The 27,007-nt window shown below is 35.7% G+C and overlaps 3 protein-coding genes across 4 annotated transcripts; 1 reads left to right on the forward strand and 2 right to left on the reverse strand.

Moving 5' to 3' along the window:
- Positions 1 to 47: 47 nt before the first annotated feature.
- LOC106117037 (leucine-rich repeat-containing protein 57) lies at positions 48 to 1,081 on the reverse strand. Its single transcript, XM_013311109.1, has one exon. The coding sequence runs from the start codon at positions 920 to 922 to the stop codon at positions 206 to 208; it is 717 nt and encodes a 238-aa protein (XP_013166563.1). The 5' UTR covers positions 923 to 1,081; the 3' UTR covers positions 48 to 205.
- A 529-nt stretch (positions 1,082 to 1,610) lies between these two features.
- Pcl (polycomb protein Pcl) lies at positions 1,611 to 9,578 on the forward strand. The gene is made up of 11 exons (XM_013311529.1): positions 1,611 to 1,875; positions 3,107 to 3,319; positions 3,730 to 4,011; positions 4,197 to 4,342; positions 4,696 to 4,794; positions 5,091 to 5,173; positions 5,278 to 5,473; positions 5,780 to 5,947; positions 6,125 to 6,225; positions 6,320 to 7,238; positions 7,397 to 9,578. The coding sequence occupies exons 1-11, from the start codon at positions 1,833 to 1,835 to the stop codon at positions 7,769 to 7,771; spliced, it is 2,625 nt and encodes an 874-aa protein (XP_013166983.1). The 5' UTR covers positions 1,611 to 1,832; the 3' UTR covers positions 7,772 to 9,578.
- A 452-nt stretch (positions 9,579 to 10,030) lies between these two features.
- Positions 10,031 to 25,847, reverse strand: LOC106117176 (homeotic protein female sterile). 2 transcript variants are annotated; one of them, XM_013311322.1, is made up of 21 exons: positions 25,351 to 25,847; positions 23,517 to 23,600; positions 23,281 to 23,438; positions 23,010 to 23,066; positions 22,689 to 22,859; positions 22,384 to 22,578; positions 21,902 to 22,195; positions 21,610 to 21,708; positions 21,353 to 21,502; positions 21,101 to 21,280; positions 20,692 to 20,939; positions 20,107 to 20,453; positions 19,369 to 19,626; positions 18,922 to 19,080; positions 18,651 to 18,773; positions 18,422 to 18,538; positions 13,507 to 13,574; positions 12,256 to 13,374; positions 12,037 to 12,179; positions 11,705 to 11,903; positions 10,031 to 11,577 (listed from the first exon to the last, which is right to left on the reverse strand). In XM_013311322.1, exons 3-21 carry the CDS (start codon positions 23,323 to 23,325, stop codon positions 11,512 to 11,514), a joined length of 4,038 nt encoding a protein of 1,345 aa, XP_013166776.1. In that variant the 5' UTR covers positions 23,326 to 23,438; positions 23,517 to 23,600; positions 25,351 to 25,847; the 3' UTR covers positions 10,031 to 11,511. The 2 variants fall into 2 exon arrangements, with proteins under 2 accessions (XP_013166776.1, XP_013166777.1); XM_013311323.1 differs by having other exon boundaries at positions 23,010 to 23,070.
- Between the last annotated feature and the right edge of the window lie 1,160 nt (positions 25,848 to 27,007).

The following is a 27,007-nucleotide window of genomic DNA, read 5'->3' on the forward strand; positions in this document are numbered from 1 at the left end:
TATACAATCAAGTTTTATTGAACCATGGGGATAATGAAAAACAAGTATATTGCTTAATAGTGTATAATTTTAGTAAAAGTTAAAAAAATAAATAATTTTATAATTAAATTAGACATAAAGCTTGTGTTGTGATAAATAATTGTGTTCTTGTATTCAAATGTTATGCAATTTACATAAATTGAAATATTGTGCAGTGTAATATTAATCAAAACATTTTCTTTTTCATTGCTGTATATCTTTCTATATATTCATTATATCCTTCAAGTAATGCAAGTTGTTTCGTTTCAAATAGATTACCATCCAAATTGACTGTATGAATTTTGGAATCTCTCAACAAACTAGGTCTTATAGCATCTAGACTTAAACAATTTTCTTCTAATCTCAATATTTTAAGCTTCGGAGCCAAGTGCAAATCCTCGCTTAGACTTGAAATCTCATTTTGACTTAAATTTAATTCTGAAGCATAGAAATTTGTCATCCCCTCAGGAATCCTAGTTATTTTATTGTTGGACAGATCAACCACTTCCAAATTGTTTAAGCCCAGCAATTGGGCTGGAAACTCTTTAAATTTATTGTTGTTCAAATAAATTTGTTTTAAGTTACTCAAGTTTGCAATATTCTGTGGTAACGACGTTATAGCATTGCTGGAAATATTTAGCATTTCAAGTTTCTTTACACTAAACAATGAATCTGGTAAATTTGAGATACAGTTTGCACTGAAATTCAGTTGTTTAAGATGTTTTAGGCGATTAATTTCATCCGGGATACAACGAATTTTATTCTTCGATAAATCTAAGTTTCTTAAATTGTCTGATAAATTAAGCACTTCCAAAGGGACTTCCTTTAACTTTCGTTCAGATAATTGTAAAACTCCCGTCTTCGACGCCGTCTCATAATGTTGTTTCAGGCCTGAATTGCCCATCACTGATACATATGCTTATTACTACTTTTTTCACACCTCTTCGCAATTACCGTAAATATGAAACCAAAAATATATTTTATTCTACTTGGAATTACCAAATCACAACAATTAGACATTTAAATGATAACATTGATTGACAGCTGACAGCCGAGTTGACAGTTAACACTTCACGTGAAACTTTGTTTTATGATTTTATGGTCTGGTTACTGGACCTTTGAGTCATATGCCAGATGACAGTTTTTTTTACATAAAATAGACAAATTCTTAATTGTATAAAACATTATCGTTAATAATTCATCATCTACATATAATTAGAAAGTTTGAACATGTTTCGGCTCTGAGTGTATGGGAGAAAATATAGTGTTTGTATCGTGTTGCTCAATTACTTAGTGTTAATGCAGATTGGTATCGTTGGTAGCTTGATAGATATTCTACAAAATCTAAAGTTTCTATTTATTCAGAAAACAATACGATGATTCTAATTAGGAAAAACTATTTTATAAATGAAGCAGTATACATGATTTATATTTATTCAAATTTTTAATCTGAATCGATTAATTTTGTAGCGCCCTCTGCAAATATTAAAGTTTGTGATAACCTATAACCTAGTTAGAAGCATTCATAACGTTTTTTTCTATCTGTGCTGTGCATATCTTTGAAGTAGATTTTGTAATTTTATATAAAATTTTATGTATTAATAATATTATGTATTTTTGAAATTATGCAAAATGGATTTAAAGACGTTGATGTAACAAAATAATCCTAATGTTCATTGAACATTTTATTATTCATTATTTGTTACCGCGGGAAAACTGTGAAACGTTTGACTACTATAATGGCCGCAATAGCGCCAATGCTTTTAGTGTTTGTTCTTTCCTAATAAAATTTTAGAATGGAATAAGGTTTCTGTATGTTGTATATATTAGAAAGAAACTTATTTGAAATGGACGCTGGTAAGTTTTTATTTAATTAACTGAATAATAGATTTCTACTGTGAAATGTATGACCGTAAAAATTTCTTTACTCGGGCGTTTGTAGACATACTTTTTGGCGTAGCCCTATCATATATTTATTGTAACAACTAAAAAATGTTTATGATAAAAAATAACCAACACAATGTTTTCATCTCGCTTCATACTCGGGCTACTTCTTGCGCATTGTAAATGTATAAAATTGCCAATGGCCCTATCAATTGAATATCCCTAAAATTTTATACTATAAGGCTAAATATAATTAATGTTAAGTACTTACATATTTTCAAATTAACCAACCTTTATAAGTTACTGATAACATGTTTAGACAACTACTTAAAATGTTAATCTTTCACAATTCATTTATTTGTTTATTTTTTAATTTTCAATCATAAGACCATGATACTGAAAAAACTATTACATGTTAAAACTTATAATTTTACTAATTATTAGATGAGATATGATTTTATTCAAATTCAAATTTTTAATATTTTATCTTGCCTGATGAATATATATTTGCTAACATTGTGATCAAGAGAAATACTTAAGAATTCTTTAAATTTAATGATAGTTTTTAAGTTACATGAGACAATAAATATTTATTTTATTTTATTGTGCTGACCACTGGATTTCACACATGTAAGTATAAACATAACAGAAAATTGCTTAGAAAATTTATAGACAAATAATAATCATAGTCAAGAACATGTTACTTCAAAGGGAAAATAAATGTAATTTTGTTGTTTTGGAATCCATAAGTTACTACAAGTGCCCACTTAAAAACCACTAGTGCCAATATTAAGTAATGTTACAGAAGGTAAAAATATAATCACTTAGAAATAGTCAACGCTCTGAGTTGGAATTTGATTAAAATATTATACCATATCCCAAGTAGAAGTAAAACAACACACTTTCTATATTATGAGTAATAAACTAAATCTATGCCTGGGAGAGACTGACCATAGACTGTATCTATTGTATCTGATATACTAAGAGTAATGAACTAAAATAATTCCAACTAGTCAACAAAAATAATTTGATAGCCATTGATATCAACACTTAAATATCTATGAAAGATCAACTTATAGGCATAATGTTTTTGCCCCAACTTGTATCAATTTATATTTATCAATAATAAATAACTAATATATAATATCTAGTTATAAAAAATATTATAAAATTAAATGAATTAATATAGAATGTTTGTTTTAAGAGGTTTCAAGACAGTTGTCCCTGATCGATGTTCTTCTGAGCAACCTTGACAAAACCATTACGCCATGTGCCAATATAAAGAATGACAAAAAAGAAGAAGAAACACAGGATGCAATGCCAGACTCTACAACCAACACGGAAAAAAACAACGGCAACCCATTCCATTGTGGAGATGATGTGCTTGTGCTAAATAAAGATGACCGGTATTACTTAGGTAAGTTTCTTTGAGTGTCTTATACATCTCTTTTATATAAGGTATGTAAAATAATTCCATATGATCATAAAAGTAGGTATTAAATGAGAAATAGCTTGTTGATAAATTGACTGTTCTTTATCAATTTCCTGTCTACTACACTCATGAACATAATGCTTGTTCGAAGAATGAATGTTTATAAGTTTATATGAAAATAACCACACAATCAAACATTTCATTCTGTAAAATTTTTAATCATTTGTGATATTTTCCACTTTTATTATTTACCAGTCAGATATAGAAATGTATAAAAACTCGATTGTGGGTTTATGAGAGAAAAAGGGCGCAAAAAAGTCTCTATCTGCCTACAACTATGCGTTATGGACAGAAGTTAAGATAGGTAGGAAATAAAAGTGGTAACTGTATACCAGGTACAATAATAGAGCTGAGCACGAGCAATGACAACGACTCGTGTGAGGTGGGCACTGGCGTGGCGCGTTGCCTTGTCAAATTCGGCGATGGCACGCACGCGTGGGCGCCGGTCACTTCGCTCAAGCTTTTGTCAGCACCGCCGGCGGATGACGGCCGGATCATGTGCGTCGTATGCAAGCGTCGCGAGGACTGCGCTACTAACGCGGTGGTTGCCTGCGACATGTGCGGCCGAGGATACCACGCTAAATGTCATACGCCACCTGTTGAAGCTTGGATACATGGTATGCATCCATTCATAACAAGATTATCAGGCTTTATTGTCCCTGTCGTCTTTCGATTAGTCTTCAACTATACCGTATCATAACGGTTGCTGTGACAATATTAAAATTATTCATTCCATACATCTTTCAGAAAGAGGTAAGATTTAAAGTAAAAAAATTAAATATTAGCGAAATTTGTGTGATAGGTGCATCATGGCATTGCAAGAGATGTGTGGACCAGCGGTACCGAGTGGCTGCGGCGGAGAACCGCGCGCTGAAGAGGTCTGACCTGTTCCGGTACAAGGGTGGCCAGCAGCGGCGGCAGCATCAGGAACTCACCCCGCCATGCGATGTAACACTATTAATTTAAAAAAAACCTCACTTGTGTAGGTGGTTTTGTTGTTTAGGCTACACAAGGATTGATTTAACATACATATTCTCTATTTACCTCGCAAAATAGTCGCAACGCTAGTCGTGGAGTTCCGGAAAACGGGCTCCTACAGCTAACTATCCTCATTTTACCCGCCAAAGTCAGCTAAAAAGTAAACTGAAATTCCATCGAGAACCTTGTATCCTTCTGACAATACGTTTTTATTCAAGGATTTCTATAGTAGAATCTCGATCTAAATCCGCCCTGCATCTGTACAACTCATCCTGCAGGAGTGTCCGTCAATATCTATTAAGTAATATTGTTTGACATTCTAGACTGCTTCGACGACGTCCTCATCAACTGCTTCTGATGGAGGCAAAGATCAAAACGAAACGCATTGCTATTGCGGAGAGAAAAGTGATTGGCTTGCACAGGTATGAATTAATTGTGTTTAAAAAAAATGTTAAAGTTATATTTTTCACATATCACTACATGTTTATCATTGTAAGTATTTTGTAAAAGCCCGCGAATCCGCCCGCGCGGGTTTAAAAAAAAATTACATCATTGCCTACATGTTCTTCCAGACTATGTTGTATATGTTAACCAAATTTCACCCAAATCCGTTCAGCCGTTCTGGAGATATCTTTAAGCAAACATTCACATCTATAATATTAGTAAGATTAAATTGAAATGAGATTTTTAAGCACTAATATTATGCACATTTTTCCAGATGTTACTATGCTGTAGATGTTCCAGATGGTTTCACCAAAGATGTGTTTCAAGTTTACAATACCCACTCTACGCTGGAGATAAGTACGTTAACTTGTAGTTAATTGATTCATATCCTTACGAACTGTTGTAAGGCTAATATTCATAGTGTTTTCTCATGTAAAGTTAATGCATATTGTATTTATCAGGTTGTACATATTCGCTTGCGGCGGCTGCAATGGCGGCGATGAATATCTGCGTCGACTGGAGCTCTGCTGGCTGGATCTGGCGCATCTGGCGCTCTACAATCTCACCGCTTACAATGCACCAAACTACTTTGACCTTGACACCGTCATCATGCCCTATATCATGGACAACTGGCACGCGCTACAATTACCTGAAAAGGTTTGTCTGTCTGTCCGCAGAGTCGCGGGCGCTCATCTTAACTAAAACGTTCCTCAATCTTTTAAGACCTGCCACAGAATTAGGTTGTGTTATAGCTTATTTATACTATATATATACTTTCAGGCCGGCCAAAATGGCCTTAGTCTGTAATGTCACAATATTACTTAGCTTACTTAAATTAGTCAAGATCTAAAAATCCTTTTACACATGTAAAAGACACGTGCTATTTACAGCCTAATAGTCTTCACTTCAATCCCATTTTGTCTATTATTAGGGTATGCAATAAAAATATATTATGATGTGTAGATGTGGCTGACGCCGGTGAATGAGCGGCGCGAAAAGATCCTGACGGCGCTAACGTCATCGCGCAAGCGCTTCAAGTGCGGGCGTGAGATGAAGAAACGCGCCACCATCTGGGGTCTGCGCCTGCGCCGTCCACCGCCGCCGCCGCACCAGCTTGCTGCGCTCGACCAGGTAAATACATACGAGAAAGAATTGATAGACTACCCGCTAACTGGAAATTTGCGTCTTAATATAATATTTTCTTAGGATTGTCAGATTTTTTTAAAACGAACCTATCCTAATTAGGTGCAACTAAGCCTTCATAAACCACGTTTCCGATTATTATTTATGTGTAATACTGGAATGCAGATTAAAAAAGGGGAGCCGCTGACGGATGAGTTGGTGAGAGAGTACGCGCCCCGGTTACGGTTTCTGTCGCGAGCGCCCTCGCCGCAAACCGTCGATGATAGGTAAGTTGGCTAAAATTGCTTCACGCTCTCAATTCAGTGGTATTAAATGAGAACCAATACTTCATTTCTTAAATTTCATATTATTGTTTCACAGTTCCCAACCTTCTAGCAGTAACAATGAAAAAAGTTCCTATATGAATCACAGTCAGCACATGATTGTACCCGTCGATGGCCACTGGCTGAACTTGATGATGGGCAAACGCTTCCACGAAAACCTCAACTCAAACTCCAACTCGGAGAACGACTCTACGAGTTCGTACGAGTCAGTGAAGACGAGCGAGCGCGACGAACGACCCTCGCCCACGCCACCCGTCTGCACCTCTACTGCTAGGAAACATGATGCCAAAGATACGTTAGATGATATGCCGCAACCCAACGACACAGATTCCAACGAGGCCAGGCCCAGCGAGTCACCGCCTGCCCCATCCAGCAGCGTCTCCCTCCTGCCCTGTACTGTTCAGTTAGATAAAATACCCAAAGAGAACATTGAAGATGTCAGCTTTAGTAAACCGACCACAAGCACAGTCAACATCAACACCCATACAACTAGAATAGCCACCATGAATCTAGAAGTATCCAAGTTGTCCACTAAGAATATCATCGAACATTCCAAGATATTGTCCCTCCAGCACATGGACAGTGTACCAACTTACAGCAGTACCTTTATTCACGAAGTGGAGTCCTCAGGCGACGAGACCTCGAGTCGAGGCACTTTGGATGTTATAATACCACCGCTCAAAGACTTTCAAGGCAAAAACAATCCGTTCCTAATGCAGAACAAGTACACGTCAAAAATCCCCTTTTCATCGGCTATGAATTTATGGAACAAGCACAATGGGAAGCAACATCACTTCCATTCGAGGTTCTCGTTACCAGGACAACTCAACCCCCTGATGGGCCCCATGATCAGACCAATGAAACGGAAACTTAGTGAAAAGGATATTGTTATTGGGCCAAATGGGGAAGTTAAAAGAAGAAAATACAGGCGGCCTAGAAAGTATATGCAGATGCAGGTATGTTCATCACTCGATTTTAATTTACCACTAAAAAAACAAAACCCATGTTCTAAATATTTTATGCTCCAACAATGGTTTTAACAGCTTTATTTTCGTTTACAAAATTAAAAAAATCTTCGTAATTCGCATTGTTAATCCAAATAAAAAAATTTCAGTTGAACAAATCGTGTCCTCTACCTGAAGATTCGACAAAAGCAGCGCCGACGCAAAACGAGAACGGCGAAATGGCAGCAGTGAGTCACATAAACAACGCCAAGTTCCACGGCAGGAGACTGCGCCAGCGGCAGGAGAAGAACTACTACGAGAATGCGAGGCGCAGTAATAATACTGCCGGCAGTAGTGTGCGCAGTTTACAACTGAGCCCGCACAAGGCGAGCGCCGGCGATGTGGACGCTCGTCAGCTTTCCGCGCTCAAGTCGACTGTTCAATCGTACTTCCGTGCAGGACAGACCTTTCATATCTTGGCGCGTCGCCTCGCACCCGACTCTCCCCCGGCGTACCTCATCGAGTGGGACTCCAACGCTTCCTAACGGCCTACCTACGGCCATAATGAATTTATTTAAATGTAATCTGACATCGACCGATTGGAAATTGCGTCAGTTTTTAATTGGATTAGAATTTAAGTTTTAAAACTGCCAATTTTAGTAAACAATTTAGTCTGATTATAAAGCGACAAAGTTCACAATCGGTAGGTGACATATCGATGTATGTATGATGTATTTAAGTGCTTGTCTGTAGTCTACTTTTAGTTGTACAGTAAGTTCAAGGAATGTGATATATTATTATTCCAGACTGATTCGTTTTATTTTAGTACAATATAAACCTGTTTATTGGGTAAAATTGTTTGTTACTAGTGAATGCGGCTTTCGCGCGTCCATAGTTTTCTGTAAACAGGCAAAACCATACTATGATCCTCGCTTCGTATGTATTAGAGATCAAACTAAATAATCATTGAACGTTTTAATTATACGCAATGTTCTTAAGCGAAATCGGTATTTTCGTTCGTTCGTTCGTGTTGTATATAATTTTTTCTGTTTACTCTCGGTAGAAAAAGGTGGTCGTTTTTATTATTTCAAATGACTTTAAAGTAATTGAAAAAAATAAATTATGTTTATCCAAGTCATGTAGATAGAAAAATCAATATCCACCTAAGACCAAGTATGTGGCTATAGACGCATGCATTTAGGTCGTATTTAAAATTGCTTTAGTGTATTATTCCTTGTGTAAAAATCGTTATGAAATAGTAAATGTTAGTTCTTAAGTATCGTTTGTTATTTTGTATGATAGTTGTGGAGGTCATAAACATTTAGTTCCATTAATTCAATAAAAGAACCCTTTTTAAATGTCTCTCGGCTGTGCCCACCTTTATCTATTAAGTGTCTTTGCAGCAATTTGTTTGCAGTTTGTTATTTAAGGCAGAACAGACAGCGACATCTTTGTATAAATATTTTATTAGATAAATAATTCTTTTTCCCAGTATAAATGAGGAAATTCCACCAAATATCCGCGCATCTACTGTAGATATAAAAATATTTTTGTGATAACTATTTCTTATACTAACCGTCTTAGCAACAGGATAATTGTTTTCTGGCATATTTGCTAGGTTTATATTTTTGTAATATTTATGTGCAGAAACCTTTAGAGAAGCTAATTTCACCCAGTTCACTAAGAATGTATTTTATTCTCATATAGTATGTATCTTCTAATAACTAGGATTTTAAGCTGCTACTTATTATTAAAAATAAATTATAAAAATATCACTTTGTTTATTTGAAATTATTACTATATGACAGTGGAAACCTGAAATAATAGTCAACTGGGTGAATTTAGTTTCTTTGAATGTTTGATAATTTTATTTTTATAACTATTTTCTTATCTACTCTACATTCTCAAATCTAACTTCATGCAGGTTTAGTTTGTGACATCCATCTTGCTAGGAACTTGTTCTGGGAGACAGTGGGTATAGACTGGTGTAGTTGTTACTACCTCAGACTGGACTATAGCTAGGTTAGTACGGTTGTGAGAACTTTATCTAGGGGTAACTGAGCTAGATCGTGGAAATTTTAACGAAAAGAAAAATACTCAGCCAAATAAATGTTTATTTATAAAAATGAATTGTTAATTTTTCTTGTTTTTATTTGTAAGATAAGTACATGTCGTACAATACGGTGGAACACATTATATACATGTACATACTATTTCACAGTGTACATATAGACAGTAAATGCCTACCTGCAATAGTATAAGTATCTATGTACTAATGTAATAATTGTTTTGTTAACCGCTATGTTTTCGTAGCAATTTATATATGTACGATCGTAATGTATCCCGTCTTACCGACGCAAATATAAATTTGTTTAATTTATCCCAATAGTTCTAAATATATTACATGTACGTGGAACATGTCATTTTTAACTTTTTCATGGACAATTGTTTCATATAATACCTAAACAAAAACAACTAGGTGTCGATATGCCAAGTAACATTACAACGATATCTCAGGTTTGTGAAATTAAATAAAAATGTTTGTCATATGTACACGAAGTATATATTTAAATGATTTAACTTGCATGAGTTTCAGCATCAATAATTTTAATGAAATTTTATTGCGAAGACACTGATTTATTGCTTTTTATCTAATACCCACAAAAAATAACATGATTTTTGGTATAACTAATAAAATAACTTAAAAAATGATTCAAGTGTGTTATTTCGACGGAGTTTCGTAAACATAAGCAGCCCAGTGCGGCCGGTCGCTGTATTTACATGTACATGAATTTAAACAACAGTTTACTATATGGAATGTCAATATATTTTACTTCAATATCTACATTTGATTTAAAGATTGAGTAAATGACTGCAATTAAAATTTTCTTAACAATATACAATGCTCGCTTGTGGATGACGTCGGTATGTTTGCCGTACCGCGGAAGTACGGCGCCCATTGACCACCTCGACTTTTAATACTTTACAAGATTTCCACTGGAGTTAACTATCTACAAACATAAAAAAGACATATTCCAATGTAAAATAAATATATTTCCAAATCAAATGTATGACATTTGATCTGCTTTACGATGACAGACTGATAAAAAATCTACTAACATTAAGCAATATTTATCGAAAATCGAACACGTAACAGAAATTTATTTTACTATTAAATACATAACGCACGCCTCGCCCCAGGGCTCTGCATTGTGGCGTCAGACAACTTGCCACCTACACTGCACACGTCGCGCCCGCTGCACCCTATGCCACGCGGCCACGCAAACTACGACGCCCCATGAGATTTTATGTAAACACAATGTAAAATAGACGCCTTGCGACAGTCAATAAAATATTGATGGACAGGAACAACAAACTCATCATTTATTTACTCTAACAACATTCGAATATGTAACAATTACATACACAGTCAATAAGTAAAAGTAGAGAATTTAAATCGACACTATATAGTTCATTTCTCTTTTATTAGTTACAAAATTAATAGTTACAATACTAAAACATTAGTATCTTTTACTAAGAGACATACATCGCTTAATTTTATTTTAAAATACATTAGTCATTTGTATAAAATTTGAAAATAATATTAAAATTAAAGATGCGATGCAACGCAGGTAGTAGGGAGATGTCGCGTCGACAGAGACATTTGTTACATAAAATCTCATCGTGCAAAGCGAACCGCCTCCCGCCGCGTCGCCTTGCCGTGCCTTGCTTTGCCTTGCCTTGCCGACTGCAATGCGAGCTGGCTACATATAACACATTTGATTGCTTCAATTGATTATCTATCAGTACATTAAAAATAAAACATTTTTGATTTATCAATTTAAAATTCTACAATTCTATGTTCAATACATACTATAAAACAAATATGGAAGGTAGAAGACACTTCTAGAATAAAATATAAATATAGGCTTACGAATGTAAAGAGAGTTTACATTAAGAACTTGCATACAAACTTATATATTACACATTATTTAAAATGCAACCCTCTGCGGAGGTCCGCGCCATCTCCGGTCGGATGTTACAACAGTTTTATTTAAAATATAAGTATATCTATTCACAGCACTTAACCACATATAATAAGTCGATAACTTCACTCACAGGACAATCACAAACACTCGGCCGTCACTAGTCAGCGGTCAGCGGTCACGGTCACGGTCAGTACTACTAGCTGCAGTCACTAGTCCACACCAACACGAACGGTAGATTGCATTGACATTTATTTTTATATCATATTTACAATTTCATTAAACTCTCGCGAAACACTTTACAATGACTCTTCAAACGCAGCCATCAGGTCACTCTGCATGTTCATGTCTATCTGGCCCGCCATCTGGAAAAATATACAAATACATTGTAAAACTGTTGTCCTCGGAATGCCAGAATCAAATTCTTTATTTTTGTTTAGACAAGACAAGTATCAAAGGAAATGCATGTGTGTGTGGTTTGTGTGTACTGACCGCCTCACGCCGGCGCCGCTCCTGCTCGCGCTGGCGCAGCCGCTCGCGCTCACTGGCAGGCTTGTCAGGCGCGACTTGCGCCGCTGCCGCCGCCGCAGCCGCCGCGGCCGCTGCTGCGGGCGGGGATGCGCGCGCAACTGGCGACACGCTCGGCGAAGACACCTCCGCGCTTTCTGTCTTACGCACGTTCTGTACCACTCTACATACGGAATAACATATTTTAGAAAAATTTTATGGTAGTAAGGAATACAAACGAAATCAACAATTCTATCAATATACAACTTGGTCAAATTTTAAGTTGTTTGCTTTTGTCATATTTAAAAAGACTTCACCTTAACTTTTCCTCTTCGGGATGTCGCCTCTCCGTCTCTTGCCGCTGTCTCTCTCTCTCCGCCTGCTCCTTTTTCCTTAATTCTTGCTGTTCTAAAAGCGCTCTTTGTCGATCAATTTTTTCTCGAGCTTGTTTCTTGAACGCCTGCAACGTTACGGAAAAGTTAGGACGTTTATGTAACATGAAAAAATATTGAATTTGCCGAATATAAAGCACTTACTTGGAAACAACTATCCATAACTGGTTTTTGTTTTATTTGATTATTCGTTCCTATGTTGGGGATGTTCTGCGGACTACCGGCCTGCGCTAGGGACGACCATGAACTCGCATTTTTTAAATTCTGCTCCTGTTTTATTTTGAAAGGTTGAGCAAAATTTTTCGACTCCTCCATCTTTTTCTCCATTTCATATTTCGTTCTCTCGGAAACGTTATTCGTCCCCATATTGGGTACCCCCATTAGGTCCTCTATAGGTTTGGGCGTGAGTAGCGGCTTGGGTTCCTCCTTCTTTACATTGGGAGCGATAAGGGCGGGCGCGGCAGTAACGGCGGGGTGGGGCTGCGCTGGGGGCGCGTGCGGGGCGTGGGCCGCATGCGCGGCGGCGAACGCTGGGTCGAATATTGAGGATACAGGCGGCGCGATGGACATGTTCGCCATGTTGGCCATGCTGGTGACGGCGGCCATGCCCTGCGCACCCCCCATGTTGGCGACGACGTCGGGGCGCAGCATCTCGCGCTCGAGCTGCGGGTTCTTGTCGACGTAGCCGTTGTGCGGTTGCGAGTACATCTCCGTCTTGATGTGGTCGACGTGCGTGATGTCGGCCAGGCCGCCGAGCTGCGCCATCAGGCTGTGGTGCGCGGCGTCGGGCAGCAGCGGCGCCTTCGGCATGGAGAAATCGTCCATGCGCATCGCGGGCTCGGCTACGCTCGCGGTCACGTCCATGGGCACCTCCGCCTTCAGGCTGCGCTCGAGGCTCGCGAGCGACCTCTCGATGGGGTCGATGTAGTGCGAGGTATCAATTTTATCGAGGCCGTTACGGGGTTCCGTTTTTATAATCTGTTTGTGTTCGTGCGGGTCGAGCACGGGTGCGGGCGGCAGGAGCGGGTCGGAGGAGTCCGGCGGGGTGGGCAATCGTGCGGGAGCGGGTGCGGGCGCAGGCTGAGCGGGCTGAATGGGCGCGGCGGGCGAGGGCTGCGCGGCATGGGCCCGCGGCGGCGAGGGCGAGGGCGAGGGTGCGGGTTGAGGCGCCTCGCTCTTGTCTTCAGCGGGCGGCGGTTGCTGAGGCTCCTCGACCACGACTGGTGCCACCGTCACGGGAACGACCACCGGAGGAGCGGACTTCTGAAATATACATTTTTACTTGCATGGCCACAATACTTCACACATATTCATATATCTAAGCTCGAAAACATTTTGTTAAATAATGATCAACAAATTCTAAATAGCACAATGTATTTTGAACTATATATTTACCGTTTGCGATGGCAGTTGCTGGACCTGCTTCTTCATCTTTTTTTTGGAGGGCTTTCCTGAGCTCGGTCCTGCAAAAGTTAGCAGCAAATGAAGCACTTTGCCAACAACATAAACACAAAACGTACAAATCAAACATCATACATACCGATATCGCTTCTAAGCTGTAAAATACGTTCTTGGTCTCTTTGGAGAGACTTTTTTTCTTTATTATAACAAGCATTACTTTCAAATACTTGACCTAGAATGGATATATTTGTGTTGTATTAAACATGTAAACCTAAAACAGTCGTCGTTCTACAAAATAGTGGAAAAAACAAAAAAGTGACTTCAATAGATCTTTCATAAACACAGAGTAATCGGTAAAGGAAATGAATCAATGCAACTGGTGGAGACTGTCAACACAATGTCAATACCATAAACTTCAGATCTCAGGGCGGTGTAAATAAAATTCAATATATATTACTTAAAAGTTTTACTTAATTTCTGTTATATATTTAAGTATATACACTTATTTATTCCCACTCAACCTTATCGACTAATAATTTTAAGTCATGAGTGTCGATTAAATAAATCTTACATAAAATTTCTCACGTGATGTTTCTGTTCACACTTTCAATACATAAATATAACAAATGTTGCGCGAAAGTAATCATTGCACCAACTATTACTTTCTTAACAAACAACCGACACAATAGAACATATATTCTGTACATGTGTTACTTTATTAGCAAAATAACATAAGTTCACATCTCGAGTGACAAATATAATCTCCTTTTATTTTATTATTTGCAAATTTCTACTAGAGTATACAACGGCATTCATTTGTTCTGTCGTCTAACACCCAACGCATCGGGGACATCTCAACCTCGGCAGTGGGACACAACCGACCGAAACTTAAAACCTAACGCATCCTTCTCAACATTTAAGTGGTCATGAATTTTAAAATTACTGCTTTCTTTAACAGATAAAACCTTATACTAATATATATTATGTACGTATTAGATAACATTTGCTATATAAATAGGCAAATACCGATCATTTGCTTTTATATATACAAACATTTGATAGCCACTATGACAGAAAGTCTCCCAACAGCGGCCAACGTACGCGCCACATGCATGCTAAATTCAAAGTTGTTAGTACAAAGTATAAGTACATTTAAAACCAAAATATATTATTAAAATTCTATATTTTATTAGCCTATTTAACTAGGCCTTAATAATCAATTTAGAGAATTCGATTTTTTATTTATTTATATTGTGACCGAAGTTGACCACTTTGGAAGCTTTTATGACGCTGACTGTACTATATCTACATATGTACGAATAACAATATTTTACTGGTCTCTTATTTTTAGAGTGTCAATCGGTTTTGCCCACTTTAATTATGTGGGACTATACATCTAACTTACAATAAGACTTTTAGAATTATCGAATTGTACTTTAGGAAAAAAAATATTATTAGTGCTTGTCGAATTACTGCATAAATTCTACTCTGATTTGAGGAATGTAAAATTTTCATTTGAATTATTTCAATGGACCAAATTACTTATTATAAATACTGATTCATCCAACTCTGATAAATCCTTAAAACGCATATTACGTATCAAATAATAATTCGTGCCGTAACTTCATCTTAATAGGAAGATTAACATTACATCAATATATGTATTAGATATAAAAGTGACATCGACCGACTCAAACTAAACAACTAGATCTTTACTCTTGACAGTCACAAATGTTTCACAATCATTTCGTTAACACAAGTTAAAAATAATTTATTTGTTCCTTAATTTATAATATTCGACAGAGTTATCAAGTTGATTTTAATTACAAAAAGATGTAAAAACAGAATTCTACCACAATTGGAAGATATGCATGATCGTTAAAATATTTCACATGCCGCACGACAAAAAAAAAATTAAAAATACAAGTGTACATACATAGAGCATCAATATCTCTCTAATAAATAATACACGAATTATTTTACTTTTAGCTGCATATCAACAACTGTAGTATACATTGTATGTTCAAACTGAATGTAAAAATATGAAGAACATCTTTTAGCAGAGGTCCTATATTTACAATGTATCAAGTATATAGGTAACCCTAAAGATGGATGGAAGAGAATTTTGAAAAAGTCACAATTTTTATGTTAAAAAAATATAAATTTCTATAATTCCGCTGAATATCGCTTTTATGAAAAAAAATTCGGAATACTAAAACAAAAAAAATGAATGTGTAAGTTAATCTATCAATAAATATTCTTCAATCTTTTTAAAATATCTTGAATAAGCGACTAGAAATCAGAATAATATTAGCGAAATAATTCTAAACTAAACATTTATTTTGAGACACAATGCGGTGACTTTCGAGATTGTTTTTATCAAGGTGATAAAGCACCGTTGAAAGTTTACGCGACTTATTGCACCATTCTCCTCCCTCCTTCTTGTGGACAAACTACAAAATGTTTCGTACAGAATTCATTTAGTACAGATATCCAGCTGCCAAACAGTAAACATTACAGAGTATTACTTGTACTAAGCTAGAAAAAATTACACTCGATCAAAAGGGCCACATAAAATTTGTAATATAATTTATAACATAATGATAACGATAGTCAATGAGAGAGGTTTTGCAAACAATTTGTGAAGGAAGGAGGCCAGCTTAGGTATTCGGTCATCGTAAACAAATTTTGATCACACGTAACATGATTATTTTTTTGGGAGCAAGCATCCAAGAGTGTCAAGCATTAAACCAATAAAACCATACCTTTTCAAAACAAGATAAAATTTTTAACTACAACATGTCACACAGTACAAGATACACAGTGGTCGCAGAGAGGCCGTGCGTCGCCTGACACCTTGCCAATGCCAAGTGGTTTCCGTCCTTACACAATTGTTTGCATTACGTGTGTGTGTTCGTGTGTGCCGCCACACCCAACAACACTCCCGACAACTCTCCGGCAACACTCCGGCAACACGCCTGCTGCGCGCGCTCACTTCCTCTCCCGTCAATTTCACACGCAAAAGCAATTAGTGCCGTGAGATCTGAAGTTCCGATAGGTATTCGTAAAGAGATCGAAAATTTAAAGGATGCAAATGAAACAACACCGCATTTGAGGACATGATATAGTTAAAAATATTAATGTGAAAAGGTATTTCCTATTGGTTTATGAAAGCAAACCAAACGGTACATGTTACCGGCACCAGTTACACTGTATCGGCGTACACCAAAGCTGGCTTCACCTCCTTACCGACTATCGAGTGTTTGTGCCTTTACCGCGTTATCATAACAAGCATCGCTCTACGCTCAAACAGCGGACTTCCAACTAAACATTATCCCGAGCTAAAATGTATAACCCACTTACTCAATATCACAGTAATGACAAATCATAGCTCCACTCTATCTGAACACATTCAAACCCATTCACATCACCGCGACGCTGATTCCAGTCAATGGAGCCGATTGACGACATTCTCACATTGCAATCTTCGGAAATATAAAATTACATTCACACTGTTGCCAAACACTCTGATCAAACACAATATTTAAACAAAGTAGCTTACTGTTGTTGAGCTCTAAAATAACAATCGCCAAAATAAATAAAAATATACTGTTTTTATAAATAATAGGTAATTATAACTTGAGGTCTTCAATAAATAAAAAATACAAAAAATAAAAAATTATCCACATAAGGACAATATTTCTAACAATCGAATCCATATCTATTCACTGACTACTGCCACTATTTCTCTCTCTCTTTCTTTCTCTATCTCTCTCTCTATCCCTCTCTAGGTACTGTTCATCAGACTCTATGTCTATGGTTATAGTAATTAGACATGTCATTCATTCTGTCATTGACACTTTTCAGACTAGAATAACATTATTCAAGGTTTTAAAATTGTAAATCGCATTCCACATTTTATATGAAACATAAAAAAAGAACCACAATCAGTCATACCATATAAATACTGGCTAAGGTAAAAAAAAACTTGTGTTTTTCATTACCTATATTTACGAAAAAAAAATAATCTAAATATATTTATAGATATTAAGCATTTCAAATATACCAAATTTACACCAAAATATAACAAATATAGAAGAATAAAAATTAAAAAAAAATTCCCCAGATACTTGGCACAAAAGCATTCAAACTGTTTCCTAGCCTAGGATAAAACCACATATAAATTGTATTCCGTCGACTTTTGAATATTTCACAACTTTAAAAATTTCAAAATAAATAATATATTTGTAAAAAAGAAAGTCATAGCTAAAAGTAATGGCGTAGATTTTTTTAAAGAAGAAAATTCAGTTAAAAACATTGTAATTTATAATCTCATTACTAATGACGAAATGAAACAAAACATACTAAAATATTATTATAAATTGTCTTTTATAAATTCAGTAAAACAGAGTAAAGATGAAATGGAATTTAAAAACTTTTTAAAACTGAGTAAGTCTAGTAGTAAAATTGTAGTATTATATTTAATCCATGTTTTTAATTTCATATACTGATTTGTACCCTTGACTTCATACACACATATTTAATGTGTATGTACAAATATACACAACTATATACAAATCAATTGTTTCTAATATAATTTCATACTCATAAAATATATTCAATTGCACACTAATAAATTATCTATTATATTAACATTGTAAAATGTACATCCCAACCGTACTCCTCTATATTGTTATATTCTGATGTAAAGGTATGCAGTGATGTTTACGTTTTAATTAAATGCAGATAATATTAAAAACTAATACTAAATTGTAATATACAATTAATGGTACAAGTTAGTACCAATCAGTGCTTGATGTAAGTCTATGTAGTTGATGTAAGTCACCCTGTGGTAAGGGTATGCCAAGGTATGCCAAGTGTGACAAGGTATGCCGCAAGGATATCTAACCTGCTTCACTGTCACTGCTGTCGGAGGAGCTGGTGTCCGTGCTCGAGGACGAGTTCGACGAGTCCGAGGAGCTGGATGATGACGACATGCCGCCGCCCAGACCCTCCTTGCAGCCATCTGATAACAAAACATACAAATTAAGTTATGTTAATCACACAAAAGGGGCTGAGCAGTGATTAGTAGAACAAAAATAAGTAAATTTTATAAAGAATTATATTTTTATACATACCCTTTTTCGGTTGCTGCTTCTTATTCGATCCTAGCTGGCCTGACACATCTTGCAATCGCTTTTCTAATTCCTGCTTTTTCTCCGCCATTTGTTCGTCCTTTGATTTACCCGAAACTTTCCGATCTAAAAAAAACATACATGTTACAGAGGAAAATAAGACAAATTTTATAATTAATCACAAAAATGGAAATTAAATTTTAGTTTTTAACTCCTATGTAACAATACGTACATTAAAAATAGTAAATCGAGTAATATAAAAGATAATACTTACGAGTCTTTTTGCGAAGACACGACGCGACGTAACTCTCGAGCTCCCTTAGAGTCGATGGCTTCAGAGTTTCAAAGTCAATCTCAATCTCATCGGGATTTGAATCTCGCAGAGAAGGTTCTCGACTTTGAATGATATGCACCACTTTACCGAGCTTGTCGCCTGCATAAATATTATTCACTTAGTCAAATATAATATTTAAAACTTTAATATATAATTAATCACAGTATATTAGACTAGTACAATGTATTAACAGTGGATTCCGACTGCCATGAAACTAGTATTGACACATTGTTGTCTCAGGCTTTTCAAACAGAAAACACAGTAACGTATTTCACTTTATCCCCCTCAATTTGACTTTCATCTAAACACACATGCCTCCCGGCGGCAAAGCATTAAGTATATATTAATCTTGTTGTAGAGAATAATTTAGTATGGTTGTTATATCACCTGGCAGCTTGTTGATGTCTAGCGAGAGCTGGCGCTTCTCGTCATAAGACATGGGCTTGGCGACATCCTCGTCGTCAGTGTCGGGGTGGGGCGGCGGGTGCGGTGCGGGCGCGGCTGTGGGCGTGGAGCTCTTCTTCTTTGCGGGCGCGGCGCCCCGCGAGCCCGTCTTGCCCGCAGCGGCCGCGCCACCTGCCCCCGCACCGCCCACCCCGCCCGCGCCGCGCTTGCTGCCCGGCTTGCCGCGCACCGCGCTCGTCGCTAACGGACACACATCTGTTACTATAGTTCTAACAAAATGTACGACTTAATCACTATTATATCTTACTAATATTACAAAGACGTTTGGATCATAAGCTGTTTGTTACTAGGCATAAACAAAGCGACGAAACGGATCTCGATTGAATTTGGTATTAGAGTAAAAAACAGTCTAGAGGAACACATAGGCTACCTATGATCCCGTAACTGAATACCGTTTGTGGAATATGTTTGATTTACATATTTACTCGATAACTATGCAACGGTGTGACCTATGTTATTGAAACTTGGCATAAGATAATCACCAAAAACACATAGCACTTTTATACATGGTGTTTTTTATTCCGCGCAAACGAAGTCGCAGAATAATCTATTAGACACTAATTTTAATCAAACTAATAATTTGAACAAAGTATCAAATGTTTGCTACTTAAAAGATTACACATGCAAACAAAAATAAGAAAAACGTACTGTCGTACATACCCAGACTTTCACTAATATTATTCGTTTTTGTTCCGTACGCCGTGACCGTATTCGCTTTGGGTATAGTACTACTACTTGTAGTGCTCGTCGTCTGTTTCTTTTGTTTGTCTTTAACTTTCTTCTTTGCCTTCTTCTTATTATTGGATTCTTCAACAAGTTTCCTCATCTTCTCTTGAAGGACAAGTAATTCTTTCTCAAGTATCTTAACTTTATTATTTCTTTCTTCCTCCGAATCGTCAGACTCGGAGTCAGATTCTGACCCAGACTCGGAACTGGAGGCGGAACTGCCTTTCTCCGTTGTGTGAGTAACTCCAACATGGATTGGTTCATCAGGAATCTTAGCATACCTAAGTCAATACAGATGGAGATATATAAATCAAAATTAGATAAAATTTAAATCTACACAATTAATAAAATAGTAGTATCTGTTGATAATATCAAAAAATATTTAAATTTCGCTATCATAATGTTGCTCAGGATTATGTCAAAGCTAATAAATTAATGTTACAATTTTTCTCATATTTTCATACAGTAAACAAACTATTGGATAATGAATTAGTTATAAGAGGATGAAATGTAATTTACCTCATCTCAAACACATCTTGCAGTTTCCTCGCCATAGCAACGACATCGTGGTCCGGCGGATTGTATTTGTAGCAATTCGTAAACACTAAGCGAACGTCGGCGGCGAATTCGGCGGCCGTTTTATATGCTCGGTTATCCATCTTTTGCTTGACAGTTCCAAGATCCATTGGTTTCTTAATAATATCAAAATAATCATGAAGACCGAGCAATTCCGCATCTACAGGTTTGTAAAATGGCCACGCATATCCCTGTCGAATACGTTGTTGCTTTACTGTACACTTAATGTATGCTTAGAAATTAATTAATATCAAACAAAAAGCAATATCAATGAGAGTATGCCTTAAATATAAAAACATAACTAAATGCAATGTATTACAGCAAGTATATGACAAACAAAACCTATACTTACTGAATGTTTCTTAGAAAACAATTCCTTTAATATTTCATTACAACTCTTGAGGGCATCGGAGAGTTTCTCTTTACCCTTTACCATCTGTGGGGTCATACTAGAATGGTGGGATGCCCCCGCTGAACCCATGCCTGGTGATAATCCACCCATTTTGAAATTATCCTCTCCCACTCTTCCAGCCTATTAAGTGAATAAAAACTATGAGAAACCTGAAGATTGAAAGAAACACCATGCAAATTGTTAAGTAGAAACCTTTTTCTGGCGTCCACTTTCTCTTCTCGTAGAAATTTTCGCCGGTTTAGGTCCAACTTGTTGATCAATGGTTGGGGTAGTGTAACCTCCTTCAAACGAACTACCCATAGGTGTTGTTGTATCAGCTTTTCTTTTCACACCTTTCTTTACCTTATAAATAAAGTTCAAATTTAAATGGTATTTAAAAAAAATCTATCTATAATAGCACAAAAATTAACATTTTAAAATAGAGATTCATTTATTTAGTGTAACAATACCTTAGCAGGTTGCGTCTGGGACAAAGTAACCGCCGGCATAGTTGAGACAGGTGTGGTCGGAGTTTGCGTAACATGAAAACTTGATGGTTGCGTCGCCACCTGAAGGAAAATTCTCTGTTAGACTTAAATCACTAGACATTCTGTGACATATATGAACTACCTTGTTGATTTTACTAATATTATTATAAATTTTCTTAATACTAATTACTAGATCTAAAAATAGGGTAACATTACTAGAAAAGGGTAAGCCTAAGATGTAGAAAAAAATTGCGTTTTTGATAAGGCAACAGACCTGCTGCGGAAGTCCGGTGTGCGTGGCGGGAGGTGTGGGTGTGGCGGCAGTGAGCGCGGGTGTGGTGGTGGTGTTGGTGGAGCCCACGAAGGCGGGCAGCGGCGTGCTGGGCACCGCCTTGACCGCGCGTGGCACCGCGCCTCCCGCCGACACGCCGCCCGCGCCACCTACACCGCCCACGCCTCCCACGCTGCCGACCGACCCCACGGACCCACTCGTACGCTTCTTCACGGCCGCCTTCGCACTATTCGATGGTACCTCAATTTCCTTTTCCTCTTTGTCCATTTGCGCTATCTGTATAAAACAAAATTATTTCACTGTTAACAAAATTGTGCACTACATGGATCATCTATGAGCATATCAGAAGACTTCACCATGCCTTATGGGTATAAAGCATAAGTTAAAAATATCAAACAATTTGTTTACTTTTTTACAAATTGTGCATAATTAATATTTCCATGTATCAGAAAATAAATAATTACCCGGTTCAAAAACAATTTTTCTAATGTTTGTGCCATAACAACCACATCCTCTCCAGGCTTGTTGTAAACATAGCAGTTGGTGAACATAGTGTTGAAGTCTTGGATACATTCTTGCGCCGAGTAGTAGTAGTTGGACTCTAAACGCTTTTTAATTGTACCCAAATCCATAGGCTTTTTTATAATTTTATGGTAATCCTGGAAGAAAATAATTTAAGCTACAGTTAATTATTGTTACATACAAATTATTTAAAGAATAATCAAAATCATATTTTCAACTCTTTTTTATATATGTAAAATGTACATACTGGGAGGTTTAGCTTCTTTGCATCTACGGGCTGATGAAATGGCCATGCAAACTTATGTTTCCAAACTGCCTTGATCACATTTTTCTGGAGGAACTGCAATTGATTCGTTATCCGGCCCTGTCGTCGCGGCGTATCCTCTGGTGGTGCTCCATTGACAGGCTCTGCCATTGGCTACAGAAATATAAAACCATTAAATTATGTCAAATCACAAAATAATAATCAAATAAAAATTATATATTAAGAAAAAAGAATATTAAAAAAAATTACAGACCATAAATACTTTAGTCACTATATTTTTGTATATTTATAGTAGATACTTACAGTACTTGTAGTTGCGAGAGGATCCACAGCCTGCTGCATTGTGCTGGAGTCTGCAATCTACCTACCAAAGTTACCCATACACTATAGTACTTTTACATACAAACATATCATCAAAAACCACTCTACTTGTAACAATCTCAGTACTTACAATACATTATTTGTTTTTAAATTTGACTAATAATCCAATTGCTAATCTAACATTTTATGTCCTATATTATATTTAGTCTAATATTTTGTATGGACAAAGCATATTGAAACAGTATGAGCTCACCTCAATCGTTACAAGAGGTTCATCCAGTTTCTGACTAAGAGGCATCAGCTAAACCCTCTTATAACATTAAACCATTCTATCATAATAAATTCTTAGGTGCGGTCGCACCGTAGCCGGACCACAATCCAACCATTAAACTTATATTAATCTAAAATATCCTAAAATTAAAAACACAAGAAATTTTAACATTGTAACAAACTTATAAAATATGAACTAATTTAACTTTTACTATTTACCTGGGCGCTGTGTTTGCAAGCCAAGGAGATGTGAGTCAGTATTGTAAAATATATTTAATAATTAAATCAAGATGGGATCCACATCTGGAAATAAAAATAAAATATATTAAAAACTAAACAGTACATATTGCTTTTATAAGTTATTAATTAATACCAGTAACCAAAAATCTTAAAAATAAAAAAGGTTATAACTATCTCAATAAGAGGACGCCCAAATTATAATTTTGTTTGCATTTAAAGTTTCCTTGATATTTTTTTTTATATACTAGTGTCTGGATCATATAAAAATTAAAACCATATTTACATGTATATATCAAGTATAGTAAATATCTCTTTATATTTATTTAGTTTTTGACTCTATGCAAATTTTTAGTTACTATGTTCCTTGTAGTCTCATAAGCCTTACTTTACATTCAAATTATATTTTTCCATACAACGCGAGAAACTCTAGACTGTAAAAAATATCTCTAAACCCACTTTGATGCTATAACTTTTAAAATAAGGCACAGTTTTGCCTTTATTCCTACAAACGCATTTCATTCTTAAACTATGAGTGTAGACATTTAATGAAAATGTAAATATATATGATTATTAAAAAGTTGATAATTGTGAGGGCAAATTACTAACATGTTAAAAGGAAAAAGTTTAATAACCCAAATATATTACAAGTATAAAATATTAAAAGCTACATTATCTCCATTGAATAAACAAATGTTTGTAAATTACCAGTCAAGAACACTACAACAATAACAAAATTGTTATTTACTTGAGATATTGCAATAATCAGAGACACATTAACGGCAATAAATTATATTTTATAGATGTAATAAATTTCATATATTGATTGAGAAAACATATTAATTACCATCACCAAAAATATATATGTAGCCTTGTTTATTCATAGTTCTAATACACAGCAATACCCTCTAGATAAGAAGCAAAACTATAATAGGTGTAAAAGATTCATTCAAAAATCTAAAATAGTAAATCATTGAATTTCTAATGTTATATTTTAGGCAGTAAACCTTACTAAATAAACTCATTTTGGTATTAAATGTTTAAAATTAATAAGTTTAGGTTATGCATATATTGAATTGTATCATTGTTGATGTTTGGATTTTTGTTTTCTTTTATAAATAATCCATCACAGTAGTTGCACCATAAATTCGTTAAAATTACCCAAGTCATGCATGGATAAATGCACTTCATGCAACTTTGATTTGAAAATTTTAATACATGGTACTAATACGCAATGTTTTGTTTAGAGTGATAACCTAAACACAATATGATTGAATTTAATAAAAAATCAAAATTGCTTAGGCTATTATGGACACTGGCGTCAGTCTAGAATATTCTCTCAACTGATTTTCAACAGAATTACAAATTATGGTGTAAGGGCTTCAAAGGGTAAACAGTAGAATAAAAAGTTGTTGTGATTATAAAACGTATATATTTAGAACTTTATAAGCATATTTTACATAGTAATTATGTATTTAATTCCAGATTCCAGTAAGAGAATGCACGCACTCAAAAGTAATAAAATCCTATTTGCAAAACATATGTAACAAATATTTCAAAGTGTATTTTATGCGAAAACAAAATATAAAGTAAAATTTCAAAGTATTAACTTATTTTGGAACAAATAAGCTAGTGGAGATTTGGTGAAAATTACTGGTACAGAGGCCAAAACGAAAAGTCCAAATATTACTTATTATTCGCAACATGCACGCTCTACTTTTACACATACGATAGTCCTATCAATAGGGCAACAAAATAGCATAAAATACAACAATAAATTTGTGGTAAAGCCAAATAATTATGAAAAAAGACTTACGAAGGATATTAACGCCAATATGGCGGATGAACTAAAAATACGATGTTGGAGTAACTTCTGCAAAAGTTAACTCTATCGAATTGCTTGAATTCATCAAACACTCCACATATATCAAAGTTCATATTAATTAACTAAATTTAGTAATTCATTGTCTATAACTAACAAAAACCACTGTCTTTTTTATACAACAAAGAAAAGCACAACCCGAACTCTAAGGTTACAGCCGAGCTTCAGACATGGCGGCCAAACATGAAGCGAGTGACGAGCGTCTCTAGTCATACCTAAAATTCATTTATCACTTTCTGGAAAAGAAATATTGAAATAACAGCATCGAAAAACGTGTAAAACCAAGATATTTTAATTTTGGTAAAGCGATGATATAAGGTTTCATAGCAATCATAGGATTCAGTCTTGGAAGATTAGGTTTTCAGCTTCCATAGTAAATCTAGCTCACGAAGTTGTTCGAAATCCGTTCAAGTGGCGCCCTCCAGCCAACCTTCACATCATAAAAATGATTTATTATTTATGGTTTGGGCATTTACGTATTGCTAGTGCTTAATCTTTGTATTAGTTGTAAATATTTTGTACAGTAAATAATTAATGAATACATTTTTACTAAAACCTATATTGAAAATTGATTTCGCACTACCACTACATGTTTTACAAAAGAAAAATAGAAACCTACCCAATTTTTGTAGTCACAGCTGGTCACAGCTACTATTTTAATTGTTTTAAATAAAATCATGTGGATTTTTTACATAGATGTACACAATGAATTTAAATAAAAATGTTTAATTTTAGTATTTAATGATAAAGGTAAATAAGTATATATAAAATGACCAAGTAAGTCCATAAGTCCGATTTATAAACTTTGCCTGCCTTTCTAGGCCACGGATGTGAATTTATTTATTTGTACAAAACACAATAAACGACAAAACAAAGTAACAAATATAAGGAGAAAATAGGTATTTTTGTACTTTTTAGAATAAATCTTTTATAACACACTCGTGACGTTACACAGAGTCGCTTATCCTATTTCCACTGGTACGCCACGACTAGTCCTATATGCAAAATAGCAGTCGCGTGGCTAGCTGCAGTGGAAACAGGAACTTAGTGGTGATTGAATAAACATTTTAGATGTTCCCCTTAGCAATACGTTCTTAACATTCTTGTGTGCTCGTTTTTTGATCAAGTATAAATTTCTGATTCAGTATGCATTTATATAAACACTCACTCACTCCGTTGGCGCAGTGACCTAAAGTGGGTCTTGCCCTCCGAGACAAGAGATCATTTACATAAATGTGTAAATTTTTACTCATATTGAGATTATCATCTTTATCTTACCCCTGCGAAAAGTGGTAGAATTTATGGTATAGCTGAATACCGAGTACATTTCTTTGTAGTCAAACTATGTCCGGTTAAACTTATTTCAGTTCAGCTATGATATATATATTTTTTTATATCAAAAGGTGGCAATCATGCGAGCGGTCACCTGAAATCGTTGAAATAGCGAAGTGACCGTTGCCCATAGACTTACGCATTTGCATATGCGTTGCCTACCTTAAATCGACGGAGGAGAGGATGCATAGAAAGAAAATATCTTCCCTTTCCATGCATCCTCTCATCCGGAAAGTCCATTTCCACTTCCCATCCTTAA

The sequence above is a fragment of the Papilio xuthus genome, unplaced genomic scaffold, assembly GCF_000836235.2.
Source record: "Papilio xuthus unplaced genomic scaffold, Pxut_1.1 DF827680.1, whole genome shotgun sequence".
In the NCBI taxonomy this organism is placed as follows: Eukaryota; Metazoa; Arthropoda; class Insecta; order Lepidoptera; family Papilionidae; genus Papilio; species Papilio xuthus.

What these genes read in the sequence shown, in the direction of transcription:
- LOC106117037 (XM_013311109.1), bottom strand. Translation starts at nt 922, where the DNA reads ATGGGCAATTCAGGCCTGAAACAACATTATGAGACGGCGTCGAAGACG.
- Pcl (XM_013311529.1), top strand. Translation starts at nt 1,833, where the DNA reads ATGTTGTATATATTAGAAAGAAACTTATTTGAAATGGACGCTG. An exon ending in AACTCACCCCGCCATGCGAT is followed by an intron (nt 4,343 to 4,695) that starts GTAACACTATTA and finishes TTGACATTCTAG; the next exon opens with ACTGCTTCGACGACGTCCTC. An exon ending in AGCTTGCTGCGCTCGACCAG is followed by an intron (nt 5,948 to 6,124) that starts GTAAATACATAC and finishes ACTGGAATGCAG; the next exon opens with ATTAAAAAAGGGGAGCCGCT.
- LOC106117176 (XM_013311322.1), bottom strand. Translation starts at nt 23,325, where the DNA reads ATGCCTCTTAGTCAGAAACTGGATGAACCTCTTGTAACGATTGAG. An exon ending in AAAGTGGACGCCAGAAAAAG is followed by an intron (nt 21,281 to 21,352) that starts GTTTCTACTTAA and finishes TTCACTTAATAG; the next exon opens with GCTGGAAGAGTGGGAGAGGA. An exon ending in CAGCAGTGACAGTGAAGCAG is followed by an intron (nt 13,575 to 18,421) that starts GTTAGATATCCT and finishes TAACTTTTGCAG; the next exon opens with GACCGAGCTCAGGAAAGCCC.